The following is a 27,905-nucleotide window of genomic DNA, read 5'->3' as shown; positions in this document are numbered from 1 at the left end:
TTTCTTTCCTAGCAGCTTCTTCTCATGCTTTCTTGCCAGGATGCCTTTGGAGCAGATGCTTTCTGGGCTAGAGTTTTCTGTCCTTCTGAGCCTTAGCAGGTGCTGCCTTCTGGCCTAGGGCCTTCTGGGCAGGGGTCTTCTGAGTTGCAGTTTTCTTGCCTGCAGTGGTCACCTTTGCTGGAACCTTAGCAGCTGCTGCAACCACAGCACCCTTAGCAACAGGTGCTTTTTTTTTAGGAGACACTTTCAACAGAGCTGCCCTTTGAAGTTTCTTAACTTCAGTCTTGATTATTCTATTTCTTATCTTCTTTGCCTTCAGGACTTCGCAGTGGTCAAAATCAGTCATTTTCGCTTTCCTTTCTCTGGCTTCAATCTTTTTGGCCCATCTTGTGGCTGCCCATTTTGCATTGATATCGTGTTCTCCCCCCCAGGCTTTTTGGACATAATTCCGGTGGGCACTGTGTGGAAACTTGAGGATGAAATCAGTCAGCTGCATGCATTTAAAAGACATGGCCTGTCTTGTGACCCACATGCAGGGTCCATCTACCAAATCCCTGTCCTTAGCAGTGACATCTATGATCGTGACCAGGTTCCTGACGTGAGTCCCCAAGGAGACATAGGCCATAAGGCCAGCCTCCATGAAGCCCCTGAATGCCACGCCAGCAACAATCTGTAAGAAGAAGAAAATCTTATTCTTTCACCCAGTTAAGCCTACGAGGAAGTACCTGATTGTAAACAGACTTCAGTTACTCTGAGCAGAATTTATAAATGTAAACATTTCACAATCATCAAAACATTAAAACTATGCCATGAGGTAGATAAATCATAGTATAGTCAAGTGATAGGAATCTATAACAAGCATGAAAAAATATTCTTTATTAAGGTTTTTAATGACAGGGAAATAAATATACTTTAGTGAAACTGAGTGGATTACAATTGTGTGTATGGTGTGTGTGAGAGAGCAAGCAAGAGTGAGAGAGCATTCAATTGCATACAGGAAAAAGACATTTCAAGAAGCTGGAAATTATATATAAAAATGTTAACAATGGTGATTTCTGGGAAGTAGGTTATGGATGCTTCTACTGTTTATTTCTGGGCATTAGATTTTGAAACCAATGAATTTGAAAAGCCAAGAAATATAAAATTAAAAAGCAGATGGTTGGGCCCAACGGTGTGGCCTAGCAGCTAAAGTCCTCGCCTTGAACGCCCTGGGCGTTCGGTTCTAATTCCATATGGGCACCAGTTCTAATCCCGGCAGCTCCACTTCCCATCCAGCTCCCTGCTTGTGGCCTGAGAAAGCAGTGGAGGACAGTCCAAAGCTTTGGGACCCTGCACCCGCGTGGGAGACCTGGAAGAGGTTCCAGGTTCCTGGCATCAGATCGGTGCGCACCAGCCATTGCGGCTCACTTGGGGAGTGAATCATGGGATGGAAGATCTTCCTCTCTGTCTCTCCTCCCCCGCCCCCAGCCTAGCGGAGGGACTAGGGTTACAAAAAAGACAACACACAATGGGTCATTCTTGTAAACAGAATGTTTATTTGGGGTTAGCCTGCCTCTTTTATAGTCTTCTTAGTTCCTCTGGGTATTTTCCAATGCTCAAGCAACTCCTAAGCTCCCCTGGGGGCATCTTAAAAAAGGGGAAGCAGGGAAGAGGAACTTGCAGTCAAGCCAGGGGCTAAATGTATCAGGCCAAGATTGCCCACCCTGTTACCCCTTAGAAACAAGCTAAGCTGTGGAGTTAACCCTTGGGAGATGGGGCCTACACAAAGGTAGAAAATTCAGTATCCTATTGTCAAGGTAAATGTAATCGTTTCACTGAGAGTCCTCTTTTTATTCTGGAGTAGAAATGCCTACTGCAATGTATGGAAGGAACAACTTTTAACTTTCAATCTATAAGTAGTTAATATCTCTTTCCTTTTGCTGCTGTATCTGTCCTATGCTGTGCACATATACATATCAATAGATTCAGCCTCAGGTGGCATTTATTGAGCACTTACTGTATGCCCAATACTGTGTTGCACACTATTTCGTTTAAATCGCCCAGAACGTATTGTGCCACAGTAAAGCTGCTGCTTGTGATGCTAACATCCCATATTTCAGTCTTGGTTGCTCTGCTTCTAATCTAGCTCACTGCTAAATGCTTCTGGGGAAGCAGTGGAAGGTGGTCCAGGTGCCTGGGCCTCGGCCACCTATGTGGAGGAGCCTGGCACCTGACCTTGACCTGGCTCTTCACGTGGGTGGTAAGGGCCCAAGGGTCATCTTCCACATTCACAGGCACATTAGCAGGCAGTTGAATCAGAAGCGGAGCAGCCAGGCCTCAAACATGTACTCGTATGGGATGCTAGTGTTGAAGGCAGCAGTCTACCCTGATAACACTACAATGTCAGACTCTGGGTAACCCTTTTGGACAGATGAGGAAACTGAGTGCCAGTGGAGTTAAAATCACCGCTGGAACTGGTGGCAGTGATGGATCCCTAGCCCAGTCTTTTAATTTGAACTCTGTGAGAAGCCAGGCATAGTGGAAGGTGCAGATATGGAAATAAGCTCATTTGACCAGGGAATCATGGTTATATGGCTTCCTTGGCTCCATATCTCTACCACAGGAATGTGACGTGTGTCCTTATCAACAAGAGGTACTAGCTTCTATACATGTGTCTCTTTTTGATGTGCATCTCTGCGGACCTATAGCTGGCTGGTTAATTTGAAGGAAAGGGGAGATGAGACGGTAACACTCAACCTAGGTTAACCTATATTATTCCTCCCAATTAATGAGCTCTCCTTGGTCTTCCCCTTGTTTCCTCTATTCTGAAAAACCACACATCACCGGTTGCAGGCTCCCTGAAACACAATGCTATTTTAAGCCTCTGGGCCTTTGCACCTGCAGATTGTTCTGTTTAACACTTACTCCTCACCTCTCTCTGTTTTCAAGTATGTCTTCTGGTATTTATTTCTTACTTCTTCTGTGTGCAGTCAGTGCTGTTTGAAATTTCACTGCCCTGTGCGTCCTTCTGTCACTACTGTTCTTACTTACCACACTGCTGTTCAACTCGTTTGCTCTTCAGCTATTTGTCTGTGCCTCTTTTCCACCAGACTTTGAACTCCATGAAGCTCCTAAATCCACAAACGAGCTTGTCAGGATTGTGTCTGTTTCTGGCACAGAGTGAATGTTCAAATGCTAATTGAATGAAGAAATAAGAGTCTAGAGACACGGTGCAGATGAACTTATTTGTATAATGGGATTGACTGCTAAGAACCATGTATCCTTGAATAGATTGTTCCCTCCTCCGGGGCTTCAATTCCCCCATCTGAACAGAAGGAAATCAGATTGTGGGATCACCAAGAGTCACTCTGGTTTTGGTCTTTTATGTTGTTATGATGTTAAGAGGAAACAGGTGAAATCAAGAGGGACTTTATGGGGCCAGCAACATGACACAATAAGCTAAGCTTCTGCCTATGGCACCAGCATCCCATGTGGGCAACAGATCCTGTTCCAATTGCTCCACTTCCAATGCAGCTCCCTACTTATAACCTGGGAAAACAGATAGGATAGCCCAAGTCTGCGTTCTGTACTCATGTGGGAGAGCAGGAGGAAGCTCCTGGCTCCCGGCTTCAGAAAGACTTAGTTATTGGCTATAGTAGCCATTTGGGGAGCGAACCAGGGGATAGCAGCTCTCTCTCTCTCTCTCTCTCCTCTCCATAACTCTGCCTTTCATGTAACAATTTTTTAAAAAGTGGGACTTGGTTAATTGCACAGCAGCATTACTTCTCAGCCTTTTGGCTAAGAGCCAATGTATTAATCACATGACATTATTTTCCTAACAAGAGGGGCTCCTTGTTTGAGACGCCCTAAATTATGTCACCTATGGTTTGCATCAATACTGTTCATCCAGGGAAGAAATTAGTAATGAGGAGTTCTGAGCTCAGGCTGAAGTTGTACAGTTGTTTCTGCACGTTTGGCCCTAATTTGTCAAACAGATGAACTGGTGTGTCAATCCATCTGTAAAGTTGAGATTCTCACGGCTCAGACAAAGGCGGGATTCTTCATCCACTCAATTATTGAACAAAAATTTTGATGATTTATTATGAGCTTAATACTGGAGTACATTGCTCAGGGAAACAGTTGAGAAACTTGCCATTTTGGTTGGGGAGACCTACATTACTCAAGTTACTGACTGAGTATAAGCTACAAACCATAAAGTGCTGCACTTCTGTAATAAAGGGTTTATATGCGCTCCTGTAATAAAAGTAATAAAGGGTTTTTCACACATGTGGCCTCATGGAAAGTCATATGTATAAGAATTAAAAGTACAAATTTTGGTGCTATGGAGACCTGGGTCTGAGCCTGTTTGCTCATTTATTTACAAATTGAGATCTCAGATCCTGAACTCTAGTCTCCTTGTCTTTTGAAAGGAATGGTCATCGCAGCCTAATGATATTAAGAGTATGCATTGAAATCGTCATTGTAAAGAACTGGGTTCAATGACTGACACACACTTGCTACATAGTAGATATTTTGACGCTATGCATTTTTTTTCTATACAGTATTTTACTTGGCATATTCCAATTCTTTCAAAGGAAAGGCAATTAAGATATCCAGCCGATTTGAGTTCATATCTCAGGTCCGCTACTCACTAGACACAACATGAAACTAATGATAGCTGTCTTACAGCACTATCAATGGGAGGAAATGAGGTATAGTTTTAGGGGAGCCACACGAGGGTCTCACAAGCTTGCCTTTTCTGACTTTGACACCTGTTCCATTGCCTCACTGGGCCACTGTGGTCAGGGAGGCTGGGTCTGCCTCATTTGAGCCACAGTTTTAGATAGAAGGGAACTCCAGGACCCCTTTTAAAGGAGCAAATAAGCAAGGTGGGCATCCAGATGCCCTTATGTGCCCAATACTGAGACCTTGAGTTGGGGAGTGGGGAGGAAGAGCTCAGAAAAGATTAGGGAGGCAAAATTTTACTTTTCCCTTTTCCATTTTTTTTTCAGTTAGGCTTAAGATTTCAATGGACACAAGGCAGTTTTTCTTTTTAAGCACTTATTTTACTTGAAAGTCAGAGTTACAGAGAGAGGAAGAGACACAGAGAAATCTTCCTTCTCTGATTCACTCCCCTAAAGGCTGCAAAGGCCAGAGGTGAGCCCACTCCAAGCTGGGAGCTGGCAGCTTCTAGGACGCTGATGCTGCAGGCTACGGATTAGCATGTTACAGCACTGCACCAGCCCCCAGGCTGAACTTTTGACTCAAATCATCAACTCTCTCTAGAGAGTCACTGTCTGAGGGCAAGCTTCCAACCACCCCATCTCCTCCCATTGGCCCCACCTCTCTGATGTCATCCTTAGAACAAGTTTCCACTCTTAAACCATCAACTCTTACCATTAACAGCCAAAATTAAACAGCTGCATGAACTTTGGGGAGACAAATACTGCTGTGCTCACTACATGTGAGATCCCTCATAGTGAAATGAAGACTCAAGGAAGCACCTAGAGTCAGATTTTTACATTAAAGTCAGAGAGAGAAGAGGAAGCTGGAATGTGACAAGGCAAAGAGGCTTGAGCAAGGCTGGTTAATTGGGAAGAGAAGTGACCAGGAAGACAAGGGTTCATATATAACAAGATCTGTTTATATAGCTCTCCCTTGGCTTCCTTTTTCTATCCCTGATTAAAGGAATACAATTTACAGAGGCAAGCATTTGGTATGGCAGCTAAGTAATATGCTCCCTGGGAGGCAACACGTGATGTTCCAGGTACTAACTTGGGTCCTTGGCACCCCTGCTGGAGACCCAAATTGAGTCATAGGCCCCACCCAGCCAGGCCCAGCTCCAGCTGTTGCAGGTATTTGGAGAATAAACCCAAATGGGAGACTGCTGTCTTTATATGCCTTTCAAATACATAAACCAAATCTAAAAAAAAAAAAAAGAAAAGAAAAAGAAAAAAGTAAAAAATATTACTTTAAGAAAAAAAAGTAAAAGACTGTATTTCTCTTTTTGGGTATAGAGAAGACATCTCTCACATGAACACTCCAATCCTTACTTTGAACAGCCAGAATGAAGGTCAGAGTGACAGTTGCTATTTTGAGAGCAGCATATTTTGGGGCATATTCTCAACTCCTTCCAAAGCAAGCCCAGATCCCCTGGGTCTCATGATCAAACATAGGTGAGTCACCAGACTCAAGTAATAGGAGCTGACCCAGCAGCCCAGGGTCCTTTTATTGGATGTGTGTTGATAAGAGGGTTTTATGGAAGGCACTACAGCAATAACCTTAGAGATGAGGCTGTGGGATTGGAGAAGTGTTCAGTGTTCGTTTAGCTGCAGGGAGGAGATGAAATGAAGGCCACCCTCAAGGTCACTTCTGCCCAATCTCCCTGGGACTCTGGGATCCTGGCAGGTCCAGGAAGTAGAAGTCAGCAACACTGGACCTGCAATCAGAAAGGCACGGGATGCTTGGATGGAGAACCAGCTCCAAGAAGAATACTGCCTTGTCTACACGCCATCTATGACAAGGCAAAATGGCTTTATTAGCATCTCCTTGAAACTACAAGGAAGGGTCTAAAGATTTAAGCAATAAGAAGATAAATGGAAATTGATTCTCATCATTACTAATTCAAGGAGTATAAAATGATATCGTTAATGTTTTAGTGTGCTGACTTGATTATTTTACTATACTAAGCATACATATGCATAAGGACTTTGCATTTTTTCATCTTTTTAAAAATAAAAATATAATTATTTGTCTGAAAGGCACTGTGACAGGGAGAGCAGGAGAGATGGGAAGGACAAAGATCTTCCATCTGTTGATTCATTCTCCAAATGGCTCCAATGACGGGGCTGGGCTATGTTGAAGCCAGGAGACTGGAACTCCATTCGATCTGTCACATAGGTGCAGCAAACACTTGGGCCATCTGCTGCTTTCTGAGGCGTGTTAGCAGGGATCTGGAAATGGAGCAGCTCAGGGCTCATCTGGGGACCACTGGCACCACAATGGCTTCCCTGGCTGTGACACAACACTGGCTCCACCATCTACTTTTACAAGAATAAGTGATTCATGCATTTCAACCACAGTCTCATAATGATATTTAAGATTTAACTGTCATGTAAGAGGATAGAGTAGGGCAGTAACTTACCAATGGCTCAACTATTTGGTATTTAAACCACTCCCCCTAGGAGCACAGACAGGAAGGTATTGCCCATGTGAAGGATCTCAGGAAATGTGTGCCCATTCCCCAACAAACCCTTGCCATTCTGCTAAGTCTCAGCATTAGCAGCATCTTATGATCTTTAAGAAAACAAGTACTTTCTTTGTATTGTTTTCTCCTTTATCTTCTAGATGGATGGAAGAAGCGATGGGTGGAATCTAAACATCAACCAGATTATGGTAAATTTCAGCTCGCTGCAGGAAAATTTTATGGAGACAAAGAAAAAGACAAAGGTACATGCTGAGGACTTAGGAATACACTAATTGATTAGAAAAATGTTCTTTTTGTGCAATTATCTTTTATCTACAATTCTTTTTCTTAAAAAATAAATCCCTCCTGCAAAAATAGTAACATCTATTTGTTGAATAACAGGCATTTTACCGACATGCCCACCTTAATCTCCACAGCCACTTGGTGAGGTGATTGTTGTTAATTTCTCAAAGAGCCTGAGCCACTTGCCCAAGGCTGTATATGCAGCTGGCAAATGGTGGGGCTGAGATCTGAGCCTGATCTGACCCCAGGGACTGTCTTCATTACCATTACCTGTGTGCTTTCCCCAGTCCCCCAGGGGTTTTCAAAGATTACTCTGCCTGAAGCAGAGGCAAGCACTGTAAAAAACATAGATATTTCTCTGCCCTAAAACAGCTTAGTGTGGGTGGGGAACGTAGCAGATAAACCTAGGGCTGACTCTTTGATTCCTGGCTGTGTCATTTGAGCAAATCTTGTATCATTTGAGCCCTGATGTTAGATGGAGGTAACAGTCATGGCCTACCATTAGCCTGGGCTGCTGGCAGCTTTTATTTATTTATTTTTCTTTGCCTGAGAAAGCTTTTGTCTTATAAATAGAATCCACTGATGGTCCCCCTGGAGTGATTTCCCGTCTTCTCCCTCCTGGCTACTGTTATGAATCTGATTTTCATGTTTATTAAAGGGGAGAATTATGAACTGGCTTGAGCACTTTGAATCTCATTTAAATCCACTCTGGAAAATTGTTTCCAGAGAAGAGACAATTGGAGACTGAGCAGTCCCTGGGAGGCCTGTGCCTTGGCCTTTGTGAGTACTCTCTGCTGTGGCCCAGCTCAGCCCTGCTTTGTTTCTTAGTCCTGGCCTCTTACATCTCATCCCATTAGGGCTCATTAGATTCTGCCTGGCTGTCCAGCAGGGCTGTGGGGTGCAAATGAGCGTCCAGGAAGGGGAGGAGGGTATTGAATTGGGCAGCCCAGTGACTCAAAGCTTAGTTTTCTGCCTACAAATTTTAGGATCTTTCCCTTGTACCCACTCCTCCCCCATGCAGCCTTAGGATTACTCTGGTTTCCCCTCCACCTCCAAGATCTTTGGGGCACTAAGTTTACTCTTTAAAATGTAGATGGCTCTAACACAGTGTCCCCCATGAAAGCACTTACCCCTGGCATGTGGTAAGTGTCCAGGAGACACTGTCAGGATCAGATCCAAGGATCTTTCCACGCAAGTCAGCATGTTTCATGTGGCCTTCCACACTGATGATTTCCAAAGCACTGTCACCTCTCTTACCCCCCAGTGATCCTCACCAGAACTCTTAGAAGTTAGAAATAATTATCCACAGGTTGCCAATGAAGACCTGAGACAGAAAGACACAAAGGTCCCTCGTCGGAAACGGAGGACTTGGCTTGTGTACCGCATTTACGACAGCATGAGCTGACCTAAGTAACTTTCCCTCTCTGGGGCCTGGTCTCTTCATCTCTAGAGTGAGATGCAGCTAGTCTAGAAAGGCACTCAGATCCCCAACAGTCCTGATGCTTTCTATAGGAGAGGTGGAATGGCTGAAGGTGGGAGCTCTGGAATTCTGTGGATGGCTTGGGGGTGCTGATGTTGTGCCGGATTTTGAAATCCCCAGATAATCATCACGTCTGAAGTCAGTGCTACGACATAAAGGTCATTTATTCAGGTTAACCTAGGTCTCCCAGCCACCTGGGCTGGGGGAGGGGCAGCCGCAGGGAGAGCAAAAAGGAGCACGCGAGCCAGAGAGAGAGAGCGAGCACCCGTGCCCCCCAGTTCTTACACATTTTAGGCTATTAATTATACAGTCATGATTTAGCAGGCTTCTATTGGGTTTGAAGCAAGCAACTTTCAAAAAGTACAAATCGATGAGCTATGGGGTGGTGAATCTTATTAAACACCAGGTACCTCCTTCCTAAGGAGTGGTCCCTACATGACCTGCCAGGTAGTCCTGCCGGGTGTCACGTAGACTATCAGGCCTGGAGTTCACACAGCCGCCAGCCAAGCCATTAAGGCAGAATCACAAAAGACAGAAAACATCAGGTTCTTCATTGGCACATGGCAAGGTCTCCATGCCCTCATGATGAAGTGGTGATGTTAGTAGACCCCACCTCATGGAGTTACAATGAGGATGAACTTCAATGAAGCACAAGTGTTCAACTCACATGGCAAACCATTATCTATAAGAGGCAGTGTAGGACTTCTTTGTACGAAAGCCTTTGTGCATAGCACAGCCTCATTTTGGCCACTTGGGGGGCAAGAATGGTGTTATAACATCAGGGCTTCTTTTGTGAAGCTGCAGAACAGCAGTCGCCGGTCTCTTGGGAATAAAAGACAGCAGGGTCTAGGGAGAAAAAAAAATCGAACACATGTGGCTGAGCATCTGAGCTTGGAGGGATGGGTGTTTGGCCACTTGAGTGTCTTGAACCTGCATCCCGTATTGGATTTGAAGCCCCTTTCTGCTCCTGATTCCAGTTTCACACAAGCGTATGTCCTGGGAGGCAGCAGGCGATGGTGCAAATGTAAGGAGTTAGGTGAATATCCCACCCTGGACCCAGCGCCATTTCCTCTTCCTCACAGCTCACTAACCTCAGCCATCCACCAATCAGATGGAACCTGGCATTTCACCTGAGAATCCCAGCCCCAACCCCGCCCACTCACCAATCATCCCCAGGCATTCATTTGCAGGCACCAATCCCCTGGGGCCTGCCCTCAATCCTTCCCAATCCCCGTCCCCCACACCTTGCAGACAAAAAGGCCCCCAGGTGCAGCTTGCTTTCTCTCTTCTTCTTCTGGCTTCCCCTCCCCTTCCCTTTTTTTCCACTGATCTCCACCACCTCCCCCGCCCCCGCCGTTCCTGCCCCATTGGAATAAACCTCCTAAGATACCTCGTTGTGTCTGGTGTTTTCAGCTCACGAAAAGAACCAGGTTGTGGGAATTAGCTGCGCATAAAATATTGTAATATTGTATGAAGTTGAAATACAACTTAACCTGTTTTAAATAACTAACAGCAAATCCTTGGGTTTCTGCTACCCACATGGGACACCTGGATTAGATTTCCAACTCCTGGCTTCATCCTGGCCCATCCCTGGTCATTGTGGATACTGGGGGAATGAGCCCAGCAGATGGGAGAAATATGTATCTGTCTCTCTCTCTCTCTCTCTCTGCCTTTCATATAAATAAATTCACTTAAAAAAATCTTGGGCCCGGCAGCGTGGCCTAGCAGCTAAAGTCCTCGCCTTGAACGCCCCGGGATCCCATATGGGCGCCGGTTCTAATCCCAGCAGCTCCACTTCCCATCCAGCTCCCTGCTTGTGGCCTGGGAAGGCAGTCAAGGACGGCCCAATGCATTGGGACCCTGCACCCGCGTGGGAGACCCGGAACAGGTTGCTGGTTCCCAGCTTCGGATTGGCGCAGCACCGGCCCGTTGCGGCTCACTTGGGGAGTGAAACATTGGATGGAAGATCTTCCTTTTTGTCTCTCCTCCTCTGTATATCCGGCTTTCCAATAATAATAAAATCTTTAAAAAAAAATCTTAGTTTGACTAGCTAGGTACGCAATGTTGATCACTTCTTCTCCCTGGTTGCTAGAGTGGGAAACATCCATTCTGCAAGTGAGCCCATCCAGGCCTGCTGAGGTCTTGGCCACACTTTCAGGTGGGCGGTACCAGCATTGCCCACCCATTTTCTAATTAATTAAGAGACCACCAATGGGGAACATCTTACCTTATAAGATGCCCAATAAGGAGGGGTCAAGGAAGGCTTAAAATCCCAAGACCCTTCCTCAAAGCTTTGGTGTCTCTCTCTCCCTCCGCTTTCGAGAGGCACCCCACCTCCCGGTTTTCTCTCCAGAGGTGCTTTCCCCTTCCCTCCCTTCCCTGCTCACCTGGTCCCTGCGCAAATGAACTTTTCTGTCTGCAACAGATTCCCGGCTTTTTATTTCTATACTAAGCTGAGGAAAGAACCCACCGGGCATTTCTGGTAACAGCAAGGTTGCTTGGTGGCGTGCAGGAGGCATGTATAAAGCTCCCAGCACAGTACCTGGCACACACCAGGGCAGCTTTGGGTCAAGCTAGGTCAAATGCTGTGTATCTGGCTGCTTTCTGGGTATGTAGGCCTGAAGACTGTGCTCTCTACTCCCCTCCACCCCCAGGTCTCCAGACAACTGAAGATGCCAAGTTTTATGCCCTTTCGACCAGGTTTAAGCCATTCAACAATGTGAACGAGACCTTGGTGGTTCAGTTTTCAGTAAAACACGAGCAGGGCATCGATTGTGGCGGTGGGTATGTGAAACTCTTTCCTGCCATTCTGAACCAGGAGGATATGCATTCGGAATCCGAGTATTACATCATGTTCGGTAAGCGCTCAGGAAGCTGTCGCCCCACAGGATCCTCTTGTAAGAGCCACTGTGGCTGTTGGAATGATTCAGACTGACCTGGAAAAGAATCCTTTTTATGGAATAGCCCCACATATCCCCTGTAGTATGACTCTATTAAAGACAAAAAAAAAAAAAAAAAAGCAGTCCTAAAGTTGATGTTAATACAAATAGACCCCAAGAGGGGAAGAAGCCAATGTTAACTAAGCCTACAGTATGCAGAGACATTCCCCAGTTCTCCAAAAAGGGGAAGGGAGTCACAGGTGTGGACATTCCTCGGGGCAGTTAGAGCAGTGAGGCCCTGTGTTCTGCTCCAGGGAGAGAAAGGTGCAGGAAGAAGCCCAGGAAATGGCCCTCATTAAGCATCTGCCCTCTGCTCTGAAGCATCAGATCCACCCTGAGGCCTCCCTTAGCCCCATCTAACCTTGAATCCAGTTACACCCTTGTTGAGGTTTAAATAGCCAGCCAGCCAATTCCCAAAGCACAGCGGGAGAATGTGGATTTCACTGAGTGTTTCTGGGTCAAGTCAGAGGGAAGGTTATGCCGCACATCCCACAGCAAGATTCCCTTCAAGTCTGCCCTCCATTTGATTCCCTTTTTTCAGGGATCGTCAGAGCTCTCCTTCTGAGCTCTTGTCCCAATCCTCCCTGCACTATTTCTGTATGCAGCCTCCTCCCAGCTGTTCTTCTCTTCTTATGCAGAGCAATATTTTACTCTGGGTGTCTCTAACTCGCATCTTCCCTGGCTGATGTTGATGTATATATGTACGTGGTGGTGCTAGTAGGGACATCAGAAATAAGTTTTAAAAGTGTTTTTTAGATGAATATTATTCTGTGTTCAAATAACCCAGATGAATTGGGCTTTTATCTCTACATTACAAATAAGGAAGGCAAGGACATTGCCCAAGGAAAGCAGGAAACTAGTGTTTGAAGCCAGCCTGTCTGGCACTAAAGCCCATGTTTTATTTCTTTCTTTCTTTATTTTTGTTTTGAAGATCTTCCATCCGATGATTTACTCCCCAAGTGAGCCGCAATGGCCAGTGCGCGCCAATCTGAAGCCGGGAACCAGGAACCTCTTCCGGGTCTCCCACGCAGGTGCAGGGTCCCAAAGCTTTGGGCCATCCTCCACTGCTTTCTCAGGCCACAAGCAGGGAGCTGAATGGGAAGTGGAGCTGCTGGGATTAGAACCGGCGCCCATATGGGATCCCGGGGCTTTCAAGGCAAGGACTTTAGCTGCTAGGCCACGCTGCCGGGCCCCCATGTTTTATTATACTCCACTATTTCTACCTTCAGGTGTGTGAATAAGTTTTTAGAAGCCTAAGTGAAAAAACATACCTTTATAAAGGTATTGATGAGTCACTATGTTATCATAGAAGAAGGCATGATTCAACCCAACTGGGGGCTTTATGGAGAAGATATTAATGGAAAGAAGGAGAGAGAGGAGTTTCTCACCTGAAAGTCAGCTTCTTTCCCCCTGCTCCTGGTTCTCTAACTGCTCCCTCTCCTCACTCCTCTCCTCGGGAGGAGCGATTACTGTTGCTGGTCGGAGAACAGCGCTCTTTGTTTTCCCAATGTCCTGCTTCACCTTTGTCAATAATCCTCTTATTAAATCCTTCCCCAATAATTCCAAATTGAGTGTACCATCTATTTCCTGCTGAGATCCTAATAAATATACAGGCTGTGTCTGTCCTGGGTCCTGACCTCAAACTGGGTAAACTGCCTAAAAGAGATATGAAATTATGCTTTGGGGTTTAATTTCCAGGCCCCGACATTTGCGGCTTTGGCAACAACAAAGTACAGGTCATCCTGCATTACCAAGGGAAATACCATGAGAACAACAAGACCATCAAGTGCAGAGTGAGTGAGTGGGCTGGCCCTAACTTCAGGGGGGAGCATGAATGTCTCATTTATGTTACTTCATGTAATCCTTACAGAGGCCTATAAATTAAATACCAATAACTCCATTCTACAGGTTAGAAAGTAGACTTAGAAAAGTACTGTAAATTGTAGGAATTTGCAAAGGAACCATTGATCCAAAAAAGCTATAGCAAGCCACCTAAGGTTCTGTCTTGGCTAGTTCTCCACTGCTGAGTGTTGGAGCAGACATGGGAGGTGAGAGTGCTGGGCTTAGCAACAGGTGGTGGAAGGGCAAGTGCATTTTAGCAACATCAAGTTGGCTCATTAATTGACAGTGGATGGATTTCATCTGAAACCAGATGAGCTTTCACTCAATTCTAAATCCATGCTGGGCCTTGGGCTAGGGACAGAGTGAGCCAGACATGGCCTCCCACCTTATAGAATTCACAGTCAGCTGGAGGTAAGAATCAAGCAAAGGAAAATGACTGCCTGGTATGGTTAGAGTCTGTAGGGAAACAGGAGGTTCCCCTTGAATGCCTATCCCAGAGGTTTCTCCTGTGCTGAACTTCAGAACATAAACATGACTTGATCCTAGGAAGAGGCACAAGATTTTAAAAATTGAAATCCTGGAAAAGATAATTCTATGAAAAAAGTCAAGGCAACTTGAGAAATAAGAGCAAAGGAAGCATTTTGGTACAGCTAGAGCACATGGGGGAGAAGCAGAAAGCAAGTCTAGAGTATCCCATAGGGCTTGGGTCATTGGAGAACTTGTGTTCAGACTCAGGATCCTCCTTAACAGGACTGTACATTGACTACACATGTAGAGGCTCCCTGAAGTCCTCTTGGGCATGCCTTGTGATAGAAGGTGTGGGCCCAACTGTTGATATGATCCTCGCAGCCAAGGGGGCCAGACAGAAAAACAGATAAGATCATAGACTGATCAGAGCTGCAGGGGTGGGAAGGCTGGTGGCTCAGGGAGACCAGAGGAGTGTAGATGAAGAGAATAAAACTCAGAATCCCTGTAGAGTTAACCAGAGAAATGGACTGAGGGGCCTCGTCAAGGTAAATATTGTAGGGGTGCCTTCAAGGGAATGGACGCTGTGGTCACTTGGTGCTTCAAGTCTAAAGATGTCCAGTGTAGAAATAAACTATCCCCACCTTTCCTTCATAGATCAACAAAGACACACACCTATACACTCTGATCATTCGGCCCAATGCTACATATGAAGTAAAAATTGACAACCAGCAAGTTGCAGCTGGGCAACTGGAGGATGACTGGGACTTCTTGCCTCCTAGAAAAATCAAAGACCCCTATGCCCGGAAGCCAAGGAAATGGGATGAACGCCTGCAAATAGAGGATCCTGAAGATAAGAAACCTGAGGTCAGGGAGTGTTTGGCTGGGAAACTGGCAGAATCTCCACAGTGGAGAAGAGAGGAGGAGGCTAGAATCTATGGAACAGAGATTAGGGGCATTGATCCCTCAAGGAGGTGTGCAATTGGATATTGGTATCCAAAGATCCCAGGAGGACAGCGGCTCACATCTGCCAAGGACCTGTCAAACCTTCTGACAGCCTCTATGGGCAGGGTGTTGCTAAGAGAAGGAAGTGCCTCACCCAAGCACACACATGTTAGAACCATGATTTGAACACACATTTGTCTGACTCCAAAGTTACTGATATGGGGAATGTGCACAATGTATTTATTATATTTTGGAAAGCTATTCTGGACAGAGATGTGAGATCCTTGCTTCCAAGGACTCAGTCTAGAGTGAGAGGCAGGTAAGAAACCAAGAAATGTCCTTGTGCAGTCAGCGTGGAGAGTCAGGGAAGCCAAAGGCTTGGAGAGCCCAGGAGAAGCTCCGTCCTTGGATGGGAAACAGGACCTGGGAAAGAGGAGGCAATGCTTGAGTGATTGGCATACCCAAGGACAACTTGAGAGACAGACCGAGGCTGAGAGGCTGAGCTCCACAGTACTGCAATTAAAATTCATCTGTTTACCTGGAAGGCAGTGTGATAGGAGGAGACAAAGATGGCTCACCCTCCAAAAGACAAGTTCTGGCCCAGACCAAAGCCAGGAGCCAGAAACTCCATCTTGTTCTGCCACATGGGTCACAGGAAGCTAAGTACTTGTGCCATCATCCGCAGCCTTCCTAGGATCAGGAGCAGAGTGACTGGGACCAGAAAGGGCACTTCAAGGGATGCTGCTGTTGCCAGCAGTGATGACACCTACTGCATCACAATGCTGGTCCCTGGGCTCCGATATTTACTGTGATTATGCAACTTGTTAATAATTAGGGAATAATTGACATCTGTAAAAGCAAGTTTCATAAACAGATGTTATAATACCTATGTATAAAGGTTGTCATGAAGAATAAATAAGCTAGCACAAAACACGACCCAGACCCAGGGAATAGCAGAAACGATAGCCCAATAGTTAAGTGGAAAATAACATGGCTGTGTAAAAAACTGAAAGCAGCCGCTCAGCTGTCAGGAAGCATGAAGTTCAAAGTGGGGCCCAATGAAAAGTGAGGCTGGAAAGGTCTGTTGGAGTCAAGGGTCTCAGTGTGCCATGTTGCTAGTCCTCAGGTCAGAGCAAGGTCAGCCTCAGGCAGAGGAGATGCTTGGCAACAGGCAGCAGGTGGTGAGGAGACCCAGTAGCTGAGTCCAGTCTCCAAGAAGAGGCCAATGCAGTGATGGACAGCAGCCCAGCCATGTGAAGGAAGATTCTGCAAAGAACTCCATCTCCAAGGAGTGAGCATTGTCCTCACGAAGTTAAAGCAGATAGCCAGGTGAAGTATGTGGGCCTTCAGCAGCATGGGAAGATAGGGAGTTAAAGTTCCTGCCAGGCTCAGGGCAGCAAGACTAACCACAGAACCTCCCTTCTGGTGCACTCAAGGGGCTGCAGGCTTCAATGTTCCCCCACTTAAAGGACCAAGCGAAGATAGACACTGATCAGCTGAGTGTGAACTTCATCCAGACCGTAGGCCCAAGGATGGGACACAGTATTTATCTCAGGTGTTTGGCACTTCCTAAAGCAGAGTTAGGATTCTGAAGATGGGGAACCTACAGGACCATTGAGTTCTGTCCAGCTTATTTTCTCAGGAACAGAAATAGCTCTCAATTTACACTGGCAATTAATTTCTCGCAGAAGCAGACCACATTCAAACCATAGCAGGGCATGTTGCTGGGGGAAGGTGGGAAAAATGGGAGCAATGGTGAAGCCAGGGGAAGGGCTAGAGATGCTCAGAGGCGTTTTGCTCTCCTGCACTGGGTTTGTGGACAGAGTTTTAAGGCTGGCCTTCATACAGGTGAGAGCAGGATGGAATGGGCGGCAAACCAGATTTAATCAGCCTGCACTCCGAACCTGAGTGTTATTCCAAGTCCTCAAGAAGGTTCTTTTTCACTTTAGGACTGGGAAGACTCTGAGTACATTCCAGACCCAGAGGCCAAGAAGCCCGCTGACTGGAACGAAGCCATGGATGGGGAGTGGGAAGGGCCCCTGATACCAAACGTGAAATATAAGGTGAGGAGCCTCAATTTCCAGGGAGTGTGAGAAGGTGGACAGAGAGGTCAGTCCAAATGCACGAAGCAGAAACTCTGAGATCCTGTGGTCATCTTCTGCTGTCAGGGAGGAGTCTGGCTGGGAGCGAGAAGGCTACTGAAGCCAACACTGAAGGGAGCATTTCGGGCAGCCTTGGGCACCAAGGTGGTCCAGGGTGCTAGAAAGCATCCAAAGTGACAGGATCGAAACAGGAAGTGGGTCTCAGTTCACGGACTAGAAGACTCTGAAGAGACGAGGTTAGGACAAGAGCCAAACGTTTTGGGGGCAGGAGAACTTTTAGAAGGGCTAACACCTGACCTCATGTCAGAAGGCAAGAAGAACCGTGGATCAGCTAATGCTGCAGCGGTAAAATTTACTGACGTAAGCATCACTTTACGTGGCCCTTGTGTCCTTTGCTATGTACCAGGACAAGGGTCCCAAGCACTGGATACTGAGAGAATGTTATCTGAGAAGCTGTTTTTCCTTAACTTCATGAATGAGCTTGTGCAGAGGCCTAGAACCAGGGTCAGAAGCCACCACATTTGGTTCCCTCTGAGCAGAAAAGGGGACTCAGCAGCATCTTGTATTATAGAAAAGGAAGGAAGCTCCTGGGATCTTACTCTGAACTTTTAAGTCTAATGTACTTAAATATAAGAACTAGTGATGGGTTATATGAGATCGGAAGAGTGGTGAAATTGTTAATGCCATGTTCATTCTGGTTCTTTGCTTTAGGGAGAATGGAAACCCCGGATCATTGACAACCCCAATTACCAAGGGGAATGGATTCATCCGGAAATAGACAACCCTGAATACAAGCCTGACCCTACCATTTGTCACTATTACAACATCAGCGTCCTTGGCCTGGACCTGTGGCAGGTAAAGCTCCCTGGACTCAGAGCCCTTCATCAATAAGCTGGTGGTGTTTCTACAAGGTGTGAAGAGTCCCAGGTTGGACATCAGGAGACTTTAAGTGTCTCTTGATCTTACTAAGTCTCAAACTGCTCATCTGTAAAATGGGAGTAATTACATCCATCCTAATAATTAGAACAGTTGCCACTTACTGAGTCACTACCATAGACCAAGTCCTGTGTTAAAGCCTGTGCATTTGTCATTTAACTTTCACTGTGAAATCTCTTATTCTCCAATGTAATAAGGAGGCTCAGAGAAGGCTGGTCATTTACCTGAAGACACACATCTGGTAAGGTAAGTGAAAGTCAGGAGCTGAGCACAGGTCTTTCTGGTACCACACTTAGTATTCCAGTAGCTTGGTCTGCCTCTGCTGGTCCTGCGTGACCCTTAGTGGGTGTTTTGGTGAATACACAGAAATATCGAAACCCTCAGACAGGTGTTAGAGGTCGTTCTCCCAGCTGTGAAGACAGGACCTGGCCCAGCTCCTCCCTTGCTGCACCTCATCTTTCCTCCTGAATGAATAGGAAAGACTCACTCAGGCATTTGAATGATTGTCCTCCACCCCTACCTCTGGTTCTTTCTCCTGGAGCTTTGTTACTGCAGGAGGTGGAGTTGGTGGGGGGAGGATTCTTCCCCAACTCAGGAGGAAAGAGAGAGCCCCCAGCCCAGGCCCCAGAGGGAAGCCCTGCCCACTGGAGGCCTGCAGAAGCTGTGGTCTACACAGTCCTGGAAGAGGATTACCCTGGAGAAGAAAAGAACTCGGGTTTGTTCATCACTAGGCTTTACGTGTAACTCCCTTAATTCTCACAGCTCTCTGAGCTGTCCCGGATTATCCCATATTATTACTTCTCACCTCTGAGAGACCTGAGACTCAAAAATGTGACAGGATATGCCCAAGGGTACAGAGCTGGCACATAGTAGACGCAGGATTCACACAGTGGTCTGTTGGCCTTGACACCCTGGCTGGGATGATGACTACACCCATCACACTGCAAGACCTCTGGTGGCCATGGCCACTTGTATACGGGCAGATCCTGTAGCCACAGTTCCCAGCTGCCAGAGTCCCTGGAGCAGACTCCCCCTACTTACTTTTGGATCTCCTGCTTTAGTTCTTTCCATTTTCTTAGTTTCCTGGCTCAAGGAGCCCAACGTAGGGGAGTGTAAGGAGGTCAAGTGCGTAAATTACCAGCTAGGGGTTCAGGAGAGAAGGAAGAAAGAGGGGACTGAAGGAGGGAAGGAAGCAGACACACATCTTATCCTCTGTCCTTCTTTGTTTCCTCCCTGAAGAATGCAGTTTCCATCACAGTCTCTTTTGTGTTCAGTTGTCCTGCATTCCTTTTGTTGTTGTTGTTGTTGTTGTTTATTTGAGAACTAGACAGAGCTCTCATCTGCTGCCATGGGTCCCTTATGGGGCCAAAGCCAGAAGCTAGAAATTCAGTGCAACTTTCCCTGTGTGAGTGGCAGGAATCCATTTACTTGAGTCGTCCCTACAGCAATCCCAGAATCTGTGTTGATAGGAAGCTGGGTTCAGGAACCAGGGGTAGAATCCTGGCATTCTAGCTGATGGGATATAGGCGTCCTAACCAACGTCTTTACTGCAGGGATAAATATCTACCCCTAGTCATCCCTTTTTCAATAGAACAGCTTAATAAATGTGTGATCATATTAATATGCCTAATCTTTTTTTTAAAAGATTTTTTATTATTATTGGAAAGCTGGATATACAGAGAGGAGGAGAGACAGAGAGGAAGATCTTCCATCAGATGATTCACTCCCCAAGTGAGCCGCAACGGGCTGGTGCGCACCGATCCGAAGCCGGGAACCTGGAACCTCTTCTGGGCCTCCCACGCGGGTGCAGGGTCCCAATGCATTGGGCCGTCCTCGACTGCTTTCCCAGGCCACAAGCAGGGAGCTGGATGGGAAGTGGAACTGCCGGGATTAGAACCGGTGCCCATATGGGATCCCGGGGCGTTCAAGGCGAAGACTTTAGCCGCTAGGCCACGCCGCCGGGCCCTAATATGCCTAATCTTAAAATATGTTTCCTTAAAATGCTCTCCTCCCCAACCCCACCACTGAAGACATTGAGATACACATTTCAAACTGTATTTTTGCACATCTACAAAATTTAAAAGTATTTGACATTCATTTTTCTGGGTTTGATCAACCCCTCGCAACTGGCAATCCTTTCTATTGGAAGAATTTAAACCTTGCTCCTCAAACTTGCACATGCTTGTGAATCCCTGTGGAATTTTAAAAAATGACGATTCTGATCCAGCTGGATTGGAAGGAAGCTCAGATTTCCAAATCTGCGGTGTGAATCTAACTTGTGGGATTTTTTTGTCTTTTTGAGGGAAAGGTGTTGAAGTATGAGTTGGAATGTGTGTGTGTGTGTGTGTGTGTGTGTGTGTGTGTGTGTGACAGAGAGAGGTGTTAGAATTCTGCTTGTGCCTACCTTGCCCTCCCTCTCATTTCCAGTTGGCTCTGGCACTCACAGGTCCAGCTCTACTCTTCTCTCTCAGTCAGTGGGAACCGGGAACATCCAGTTTACATCCAGTTTACTATTCATCCCTTACACATCATTGGAAAAGTCAAGCAGCCCTTGGCCAGGAGATCGGTGGAAATGTTGCCTGTGCCCACGGCTGCTTTCCTGCCTTTAGATGCTGCTGTCTCTGTCACTCCTCTGCCCAGTCACCTTGCCCCACCTACTCCCTGGCCCCTCCCATTCCCTGTTCTCACATCTCCAAACACAGTCGCTTCAGCTTTCTTGCCCTGGTCGGCAGGAGGAGCAGAGCCTGGAGGGAGATGACAGAGAACAAACCTTTGGAATCCGTTATGGTCTCTGAAGGAGCTATGGCACAAACTGCAAGGACCACGGGGCAAAGCCTGTTGATGTCCCTTCCATCAGATGTTCTGGGCCCCAGGCTCCCATTCCCATATGACTGATGAGAAGACAGGGTCAGAGAGGTGAGCTGACTTGTTGCAGCACCACAACCATAAATCCTCAAGCCCACACACGTTCCGTTAGGTGAGGCGAATGGGGCAATGCCAGAAATCGGTCATTTCCAAGGTGCTGACTCTCACGCACCCTTAGGATCTCATTCAGGTTTCACAGCCTAATAGCTCCTTCTCATGTGTTGTTTTCTTCTGACAACTGGGTACAAAAAGCAAGGAAGCTGTGTTTTCTTTCATTTTGCCATTTTGCAAACAAAGGCCTATAAGCAAAGAATCAGGCCACCCCACCAGTGGGCTTAAGGTAGTAGGCTGGCTCCCACGTGACCCATGAATTTCCTGTAAGGGTGCCAGGCGAAGGGTCACTGAAGAGAATAGGGCAGATGAAGAACCCTTTTCTTGCAAGTATGGAAAATACAAGAACTCATCAAACAACAGCAGTTTTTTCCTAGGCAAAATTGCTGTAATTTAGTAGGAAAAAAATCCCCAGGGGTAAGAAAATATCTTAAACTTGTACAAAGAGTTTTAAAAGTCAATTTTAAAAAATGAGATCAAAAGAATGTCTATTTTGTCATTTGCTTTTCTGTTAGAGGTAGGGTTGATGTCAGCCAAATAAAAGCTTTAATTATTTTTAAAATTTATTTATTTATTTATTTGAACCAAAAAAAAGGAAAACAGGGGCTTTTTCTTTTTTTAAAATATTAATTAATTGATTGATTTTTTTTATTATATTGTTGACAATCTTTACATAGTTAATTACGGTAAAAAGGTTCAGGGGCTGTAGGGAGGTGGGTAAGACTATTATGTCCATATTGTTTCCTTCTTGTATCTGAGGTAAAGGGGAATATTGAGGGAGAAGCCCACCCAGTTTCCCACCCACCCCAGGTCCCGAATGTGGGGCATGCTCGGAGATCCTTGCTCAAATGGTTTTAATAGTTCGTCAGTTATGAATCGCTGCCATTTTCACTGCTACCAGCTCGGTGAGGTCGTTGAAGAATCCACTGAATGACATAGTCCATCATAGAGTCTCCATTTGCCCAGTATTTCACTGCCAACATATAGCTGAGGTGGTTGATTGACTTGTTCTTTCTTCTGTCTTTTCTTGGTTAGGGTTCTGAGTCCAGCATTTCGATTGGGGAGATCCCCAAAGAAACTTTGAGGTATTCCCAGACCAGATTCTTGTATGTTCTAGCAAGAACAGGGCCCGGCACAGTCCATCACCACGATCAGCTGTTGGTTGCAATTGCTGGGTTCGTTCTGTTTTCAGTCCTGACTTCCACTGGAACCAATGGATGTTGCAGTCCAGCCTGGTTCTGCCCAGAACATACACAGCCCTCACATAAACCAGTGGGAGCTGCAGCCTAGTCAGAGCGACCCACAGTAACCCCCACCAGGCCCGCCCCGCCCTGGTTTGTCAGTATGTGTAGCAGACTAGTCCAGTCTGTCCCACATTCCATTTGGCTCTTGTTCTTGTCAATGGGTATTAAAGCTTAGTTCCATCTAACCAGCTCAACTATCCAGCACTCACGGATGTTGTTCAGTACCTCTCTGTCTAGCCACCCCTGCCCCCATCCTAGTTTTCATGCCCTCCTGCAGGAGTAGTAACCCAAGAGGGGGGAACCCACTATTTCCCTCCCAGGTCTCTCTCACTCCCAGATTATGCACTCTCCAGGTGGTTCTGTGGTTTGACTTGACAGTAATGGGCCCCAGTGCCAGCTTCTGCCACCTGATGCTGTGGCTAAGCCCAAACAACCCTCACCCACTCTAATTTATGCTTGCACCAGTAGGAATAATCAGCCCAGCCTGGCTTTTCCCTGATCTGGTCCACATAAGGCCCACAGGTGTTGTAGCCCTGCTTAGTCTGGTCTGCCCCCATCCCAGCCCACGCTCTCCAGTGGGAGTAGCTGTCCAGCGAGGGGACCACCCCTTAATCCCCCTGCCGGCTCTGCCCCCTCCCTTCCTGGTTCTCACGTGTGCTGGTTGGGTGCTGCAGTCACATCCAGTACAGGCAACCTCACCCTGGCATTCCATATTGTGCACTGGGTTTTGTCGCGGCCAAACCCGGCTTGACCCACACTCTGTTCTGGTGTTCAGATTTGCCAGTGGACGATGAGAACTGATTCAGCCTGGTCTGCCCCCGACCCATGCCAAATGTATGCCAGTGGGAAACTTTCCATGGCCTATTCTGGGCTATTTAACAGGGGCTTTTTCAAAGCCTGCGGAGGGTGACATGAGATTTCAGGTTTCAGACATTTTTTTGGTCACAAGCTTCCACAAAATTAGTGTGCTGACTTAGTTAACTCATTGCTAAAGCAAAAAGTTGCAAAAAGTCTTTTTTTCTCCTTCTCAAACATATCCAGATTCTGAAAGTTTAACCTGACAGTATTGAGCACCTACTAACTACCGGACCAATGTGTTGTATGTAGTTTCTGTATTCTATTGACACTCCTGCCAGGAGGTGAATATTTTCTTTGTTTAGTTACGAGGAAAGAGGCTCAGAGGGGTTGAGTAACTTGCCCGTGGTCACAAAGCTCGTGGAAGTACTGTGTCTGAGGCCATGATTTATGACTTGGAACACTGAAAGTGTGGGGTTTTGCCACTGCTTGGGACATCTACATTCTGTTTCAAAGTGCCTAGGTTCGAGTCCTGGCCCCACCATTATTTGCAGCTTTCTGTTAGAGCACACCCTGGATGGTGGCAGGTGACAGCTCAAGTTTTGGGGTCATTGCCACCCATATGAAGATCCAAATTCAGTTTCTGGCTCCTTGCTGAGGCCTGGCCCAACCCTGGCTGCCTTGGCCATTAGGGGAGTGAACTGACAGACCGAAAATCTCTCTGTGGTGGTGTCTAGCTCTCTGTTTTTCAAATAAATAAATAAAGAAGTAATTGAGAAATGAATACTGAAAACACATTATTATGGATTTCATTAATACTTCCCTTTCATCATAAATATGGAAAATGTTATTTTTAAGAAAACAGAGAATCAGGGCATTCTAAATGGTAGAGAATATATCTTTTGCTTGTATGTCTGGTCAAATCTTTTGTTCCTCCTCTGTCCTTTTAGCTTTTCTGGTTATATTAAAGAGCTAATCCCTAATAGGGCATCTGTAAAGAAGCATCATGGGGGCCCGGCGGCGTGGCCTAGCGGCTAAAGTCTTCGCCTTGAACGCCCTGGGATCCCATATGGGCACCGGTTCTAATCCCGGCAGCTCCACTTCCCATCCAGCTCCTTGCTTGTGGCCTGGGAAAGCAGTCGAGGACGGCCCAATGCATTGGGACCCTGCACCCGCGTGGGAGACCTGGAAGAGGTTCCAGGTTCCCGGCATCGGATCGGCGCGCACCGGCCCTTTGCGGCTCACTTGGAGTGAATCATGGGATGGAAGATCTTCCTCTCTGTCTCTCCTCCTCTCTGTATATCTGACTTTGTAATAAAATAAATAAATCTTTTAAAAAAAAAAGAAGCATCATGGGAGGTAGACACTGTTAACCTTAGCGGGGATAAAAGACACCAGTTGCCTGTTTGGACACTAGCAGAGTTTTGTCACAAAACTCAAAAATAGGGCCCTGGCACAGTGGCCTAGCAGCTGAAGTCCTCGCTTTGACCGCACCAGGATCCCATATGGGCGCTGGTTCTAATCCCAGGAGTCCCGTTTCCCATCCAGCTCCCTGCTTGTGACCTGGGAAAGCAGTCAAGGACAACCCAAAGCCTTGGGACCCTGCACCCATGTGAGAGACGTGGAGGAGGTTCCTGGCTCCTGGCATCGGATCAGCACAGCACAGGCCGTTGTGGCCTCTTGGGGAGTGAATCATCGGACAGAAGATCTTCCTCTCCGTCTCTCCTCCTCTCTGTATATCTGACTTTGCAATAGCAATAAAATAAATCTTTTTTAAAAACCTCAAAAATACTGTTCAGAGGCTGAGGATCCCAGAACCTTAAGAAACCATCACTGAATTCTTTCTAGAGTGAGTCAGCTAGGGCATCCTGGGGCCCTCTGTATGGTCAACAGACTTTGTATTTCCTCTTCCAGCTCACATTATGGAGACCTGTGCCCAGCAAATCTGTGTGCATCAAGAACTCCCTGTTGATTTTAAGCCCTTCAGCATATCAGTAGGTGCTTCTAATCATTCCCATTGTTTTCCTTTTCACAGGTGAAATCAGGCAGCATCTTTGACAATTTTCTTCTAACAAATGACGAAGAGTTTGCAGAGGAAGTGGGAAACAATACCTGGGGACGAAGAAAAGTAAAATGTTCCCTGCCCTGGGCTTCTGGATGTCTGTGTTCTCTGAAGCTTTGTTATGAGTCATTTACAAAACAGCTTTGCAGTTACTGGCCTCTGCTCTTGTGCTGTGATTCCCATTCACCCCACAGCCACAACTTGGTGCTTGCAACTCTGCGAGCACTTTCCACTTCTGCAGGGCACTTGGCATTTGACCCTTTGTTCAGATGTAGGAACTGACATTCAGATATACGCTGCCCAGGGCTGTACACAGCCTTTAACTTGTTCAGCCAGAATGAAAGTATACACAGACGGAAAGACAGAAGCAAAGAATTTTCCATCTGCTTGTACACTCCCCAATGGCTGTAATGGTCAGAGCTGAGTTGATCTAAAGCTGGAAGCCAGGAATTTCTTCTCGGGTCTCTCACATGGGTGCAGGGGCCCAAGGCTTTGGGCCATCCTCTGCTGCTTTCCCAGGCCATAAACAGGCAGCTGAATCAGAAGTGAAACAGCCGGGATTCAAACAGGCACCCATATGGCATGCAGAAACTGCAGAGGGAAGCTTAGATTACTATGCCATGACTCCAGCCCCTTGAGCGAGAATTTAAACCCAGAATTCATGCTCCTCTCATGTTGTACACTGTCTGTGCACAGTGTGGTCATCCAGGAGGGCGCCCCCAAGCCCACTGCTGAGGGCCATCTGGGAAGAAGGAAGGAGGCAGCTGCTGTCTGCCAGCTTCCTTGCCCTCCCCCGACTACTCCAGGGTGGAGTGATACTCAGGGCAATGGCCTCACGGTCCTGACATCGTCCCTCCAGACCTCCTCATTCTGCAGGCTTATCCAAGCAGGCTTTTGATTACTGCTTGATGATCCAATTAGGCAAATTAACCTTATGGTAAGAAAAGCAGCAAAGAACAAGCATTACAAAAAATGCTTTGGGGAGAACTTTAATACATGAGGTTTCCAAAACAGCACTGGAGTCATGGGAAAACTTTGTCAGGTTTAAAAATACCTTTTGGCCTGAATCTGTCCTGTTTTACTCTGGAGTTATCATCTAATACTGTTTTGTTGAGGCACTACCACATATCACTTACAAATATGAATTTAGGGTGATGCTGGGCCATGTTGAAGCTAGGAACCTGGAACTCCATTTGGGTCTTCCACATGGGTGGCAGGGGCCCAAATACTCTGCTCATCTTCTGATGCTTTTCTAGGCACATTAGGAAGGAGCCGAATCATCAATAGAGCAGCCAGGACTCAAACTGGCACTCTTAGGGGATGCTGGCATCACAGGTGGTAGCACAGTGCACTGTACCACAGTGTTGGCCCCAGGCTATGCTCTTTACTAACCATGGGAACTTGGTTAAGATATTTAACCTTTCTTTATCTGTAAATTGGGAATACTAATAGAAACTACCTTATAATTTCCTGGCATAGAGTATGTGGCCCTGAACATGGTAGCTACTACTACTAATAATACATTTACTGCCAAGTATGTGTGGAGTGCCTGTTTCAGAGCATTGTTGTAGTCACTGGAAATATAGCAGTGAACTAAAGAGAAATTTCCACCTGCTTGGGGCTTCTGTTCAGTTTGGGGAGACCTTTAAAAGACCAAAAAGAAGTCCAAACCCCCCATCCCTCATCTGGCAGATGAAATGAGCAACACTTCACCCGTGTATTGCTGTGAGGAACACAATAATGTGTGCAGATTGCCCTGCACTGTGTTTAGCAATGCAATAAGCATTCAGTAAATGTTGACTTGAAAATAGTTTTATTTGTGAACAAATTATACACACACATTTCTGTCACTCCACACATACTTTTAAAACATTTGTAAGTAAGCAACATTCCAGAATCTATGATAGGAAAGGCCAGACATTTCTAAAGTGGGGTAACTTTCTTTGTACCATTACTAAATCATTTTGAAATTCCATATCCTAAACAGGACATAGAGAAACAATGGAGAGAATTGTATGAAGAAATCGAAAAACAGAAACAGGAAGAAGAAGCCAAGAAGAAAAAGGAAAAGGAGCAGGAAGAGAAAGAGGACATCTGGGGACTTGAAAGAGAGGAAGATGAAGAGGATTTAGAAGAGGAACCAGAAAATGATAGGCCAATGCCAGAAGGAGACACTGAAGAAATATTTCTGCATGAAAACAAAAATGTCATGGTTGACCAGAAGGAGGAACTATAATTGGGAAGAAATGTTTCCAAAAGAGAGAATTTGGGAGGCAAAATACCTTACTCTATCTGAATAAACTTTGAGTTTATATTTCTATCCCGCCTTTTCTGCTCAGCATGGTTTTGTGAAGCTCTCATCACAAAATGATGGGGCTTCCATTGGGCTTCTGTTTCCTTATTGGTGGAAAGGGAGTGATCTGATAGCTTCTATTTTACAATGTTGTTGTAGATTTATATGAGCCCGTATGTGGGAGATCGCCCCTGAATTTCTGCCTGCTTGGCCCATGTGGGAGGTCATAGGGATGTAGCACACTGCATCCCCAGGGGAACCCCCGACAATGGTCTTGGGTCACAAAGACCTCAACTTGACCAAATCACTGGGTATACAGACGAGTGTGGTAGGCCTCATCCCAGTTTCTCTTCTGTCC

General features: G+C 46.3%; 2 protein-coding genes across 2 annotated transcripts; one reads left to right on the top strand and one right to left on the bottom strand.

The window, feature by feature from the left end:
* On the bottom strand, positions 1-665 carry LOC101523692 (large ribosomal subunit protein eL14-like). Its single transcript, XM_036494256.2, has one exon. The coding sequence runs from the start codon at positions 638-640 to the stop codon at positions 68-70; it is 573 nt and encodes a 190-aa protein (XP_036350149.2). The 5' UTR covers positions 641-665; the 3' UTR covers positions 1-67.
* Positions 639-27,572, top strand: LOC101523445 (calreticulin-like). Its single transcript, XM_012927985.3, has 9 exons — positions 639-672; positions 7,327-7,428; positions 11,603-11,806; positions 13,586-13,680; positions 14,852-15,061; positions 17,089-17,202; positions 17,953-18,096; positions 25,228-25,320; positions 27,242-27,572. The coding sequence occupies exons 1-9, from the start codon at positions 639-641 to the stop codon at positions 27,488-27,490; spliced, it is 1,245 nt and encodes a 414-aa protein (XP_012783439.3). The 3' UTR covers positions 27,491-27,572.
* The last annotated feature ends 333 nt before the right edge of the window (positions 27,573-27,905 follow it).

This window comes from Ochotona princeps, chromosome 2 (assembly GCF_030435755.1).
Source record: "Ochotona princeps isolate mOchPri1 chromosome 2, mOchPri1.hap1, whole genome shotgun sequence".
Classification (NCBI taxonomy): domain Eukaryota; kingdom Metazoa; phylum Chordata; class Mammalia; order Lagomorpha; family Ochotonidae; genus Ochotona; species Ochotona princeps.
Note: the sequence above shows the minus strand (reverse complement) of the source record. Positions and strands in the feature narration are given on the sequence as shown.

Coding starts and splice junctions, on each gene's coding strand:
- LOC101523692 (XM_036494256.2), bottom strand. CDS start 640: ATGGAGGCTGGCCTTATGGCCTATGTCTCCTTGGGGACTCACGTCAGG.
- LOC101523445 (XM_012927985.3), top strand. CDS start 639: ATGAAGCCCCTGAATGCCACGCCAGCAACAATCT. Junction 673..7,326: donor TGCCACGCCAGCAACAATCT/GTAAGAAGAAGA, acceptor TTTATCTTCTAG/ATGGATGGAAGAAGCGATGG. Junction 11,807..13,585: donor CGAGTATTACATCATGTTCG/GTAAGCGCTCAG, acceptor TTTAATTTCCAG/GCCCCGACATTTGCGGCTTT.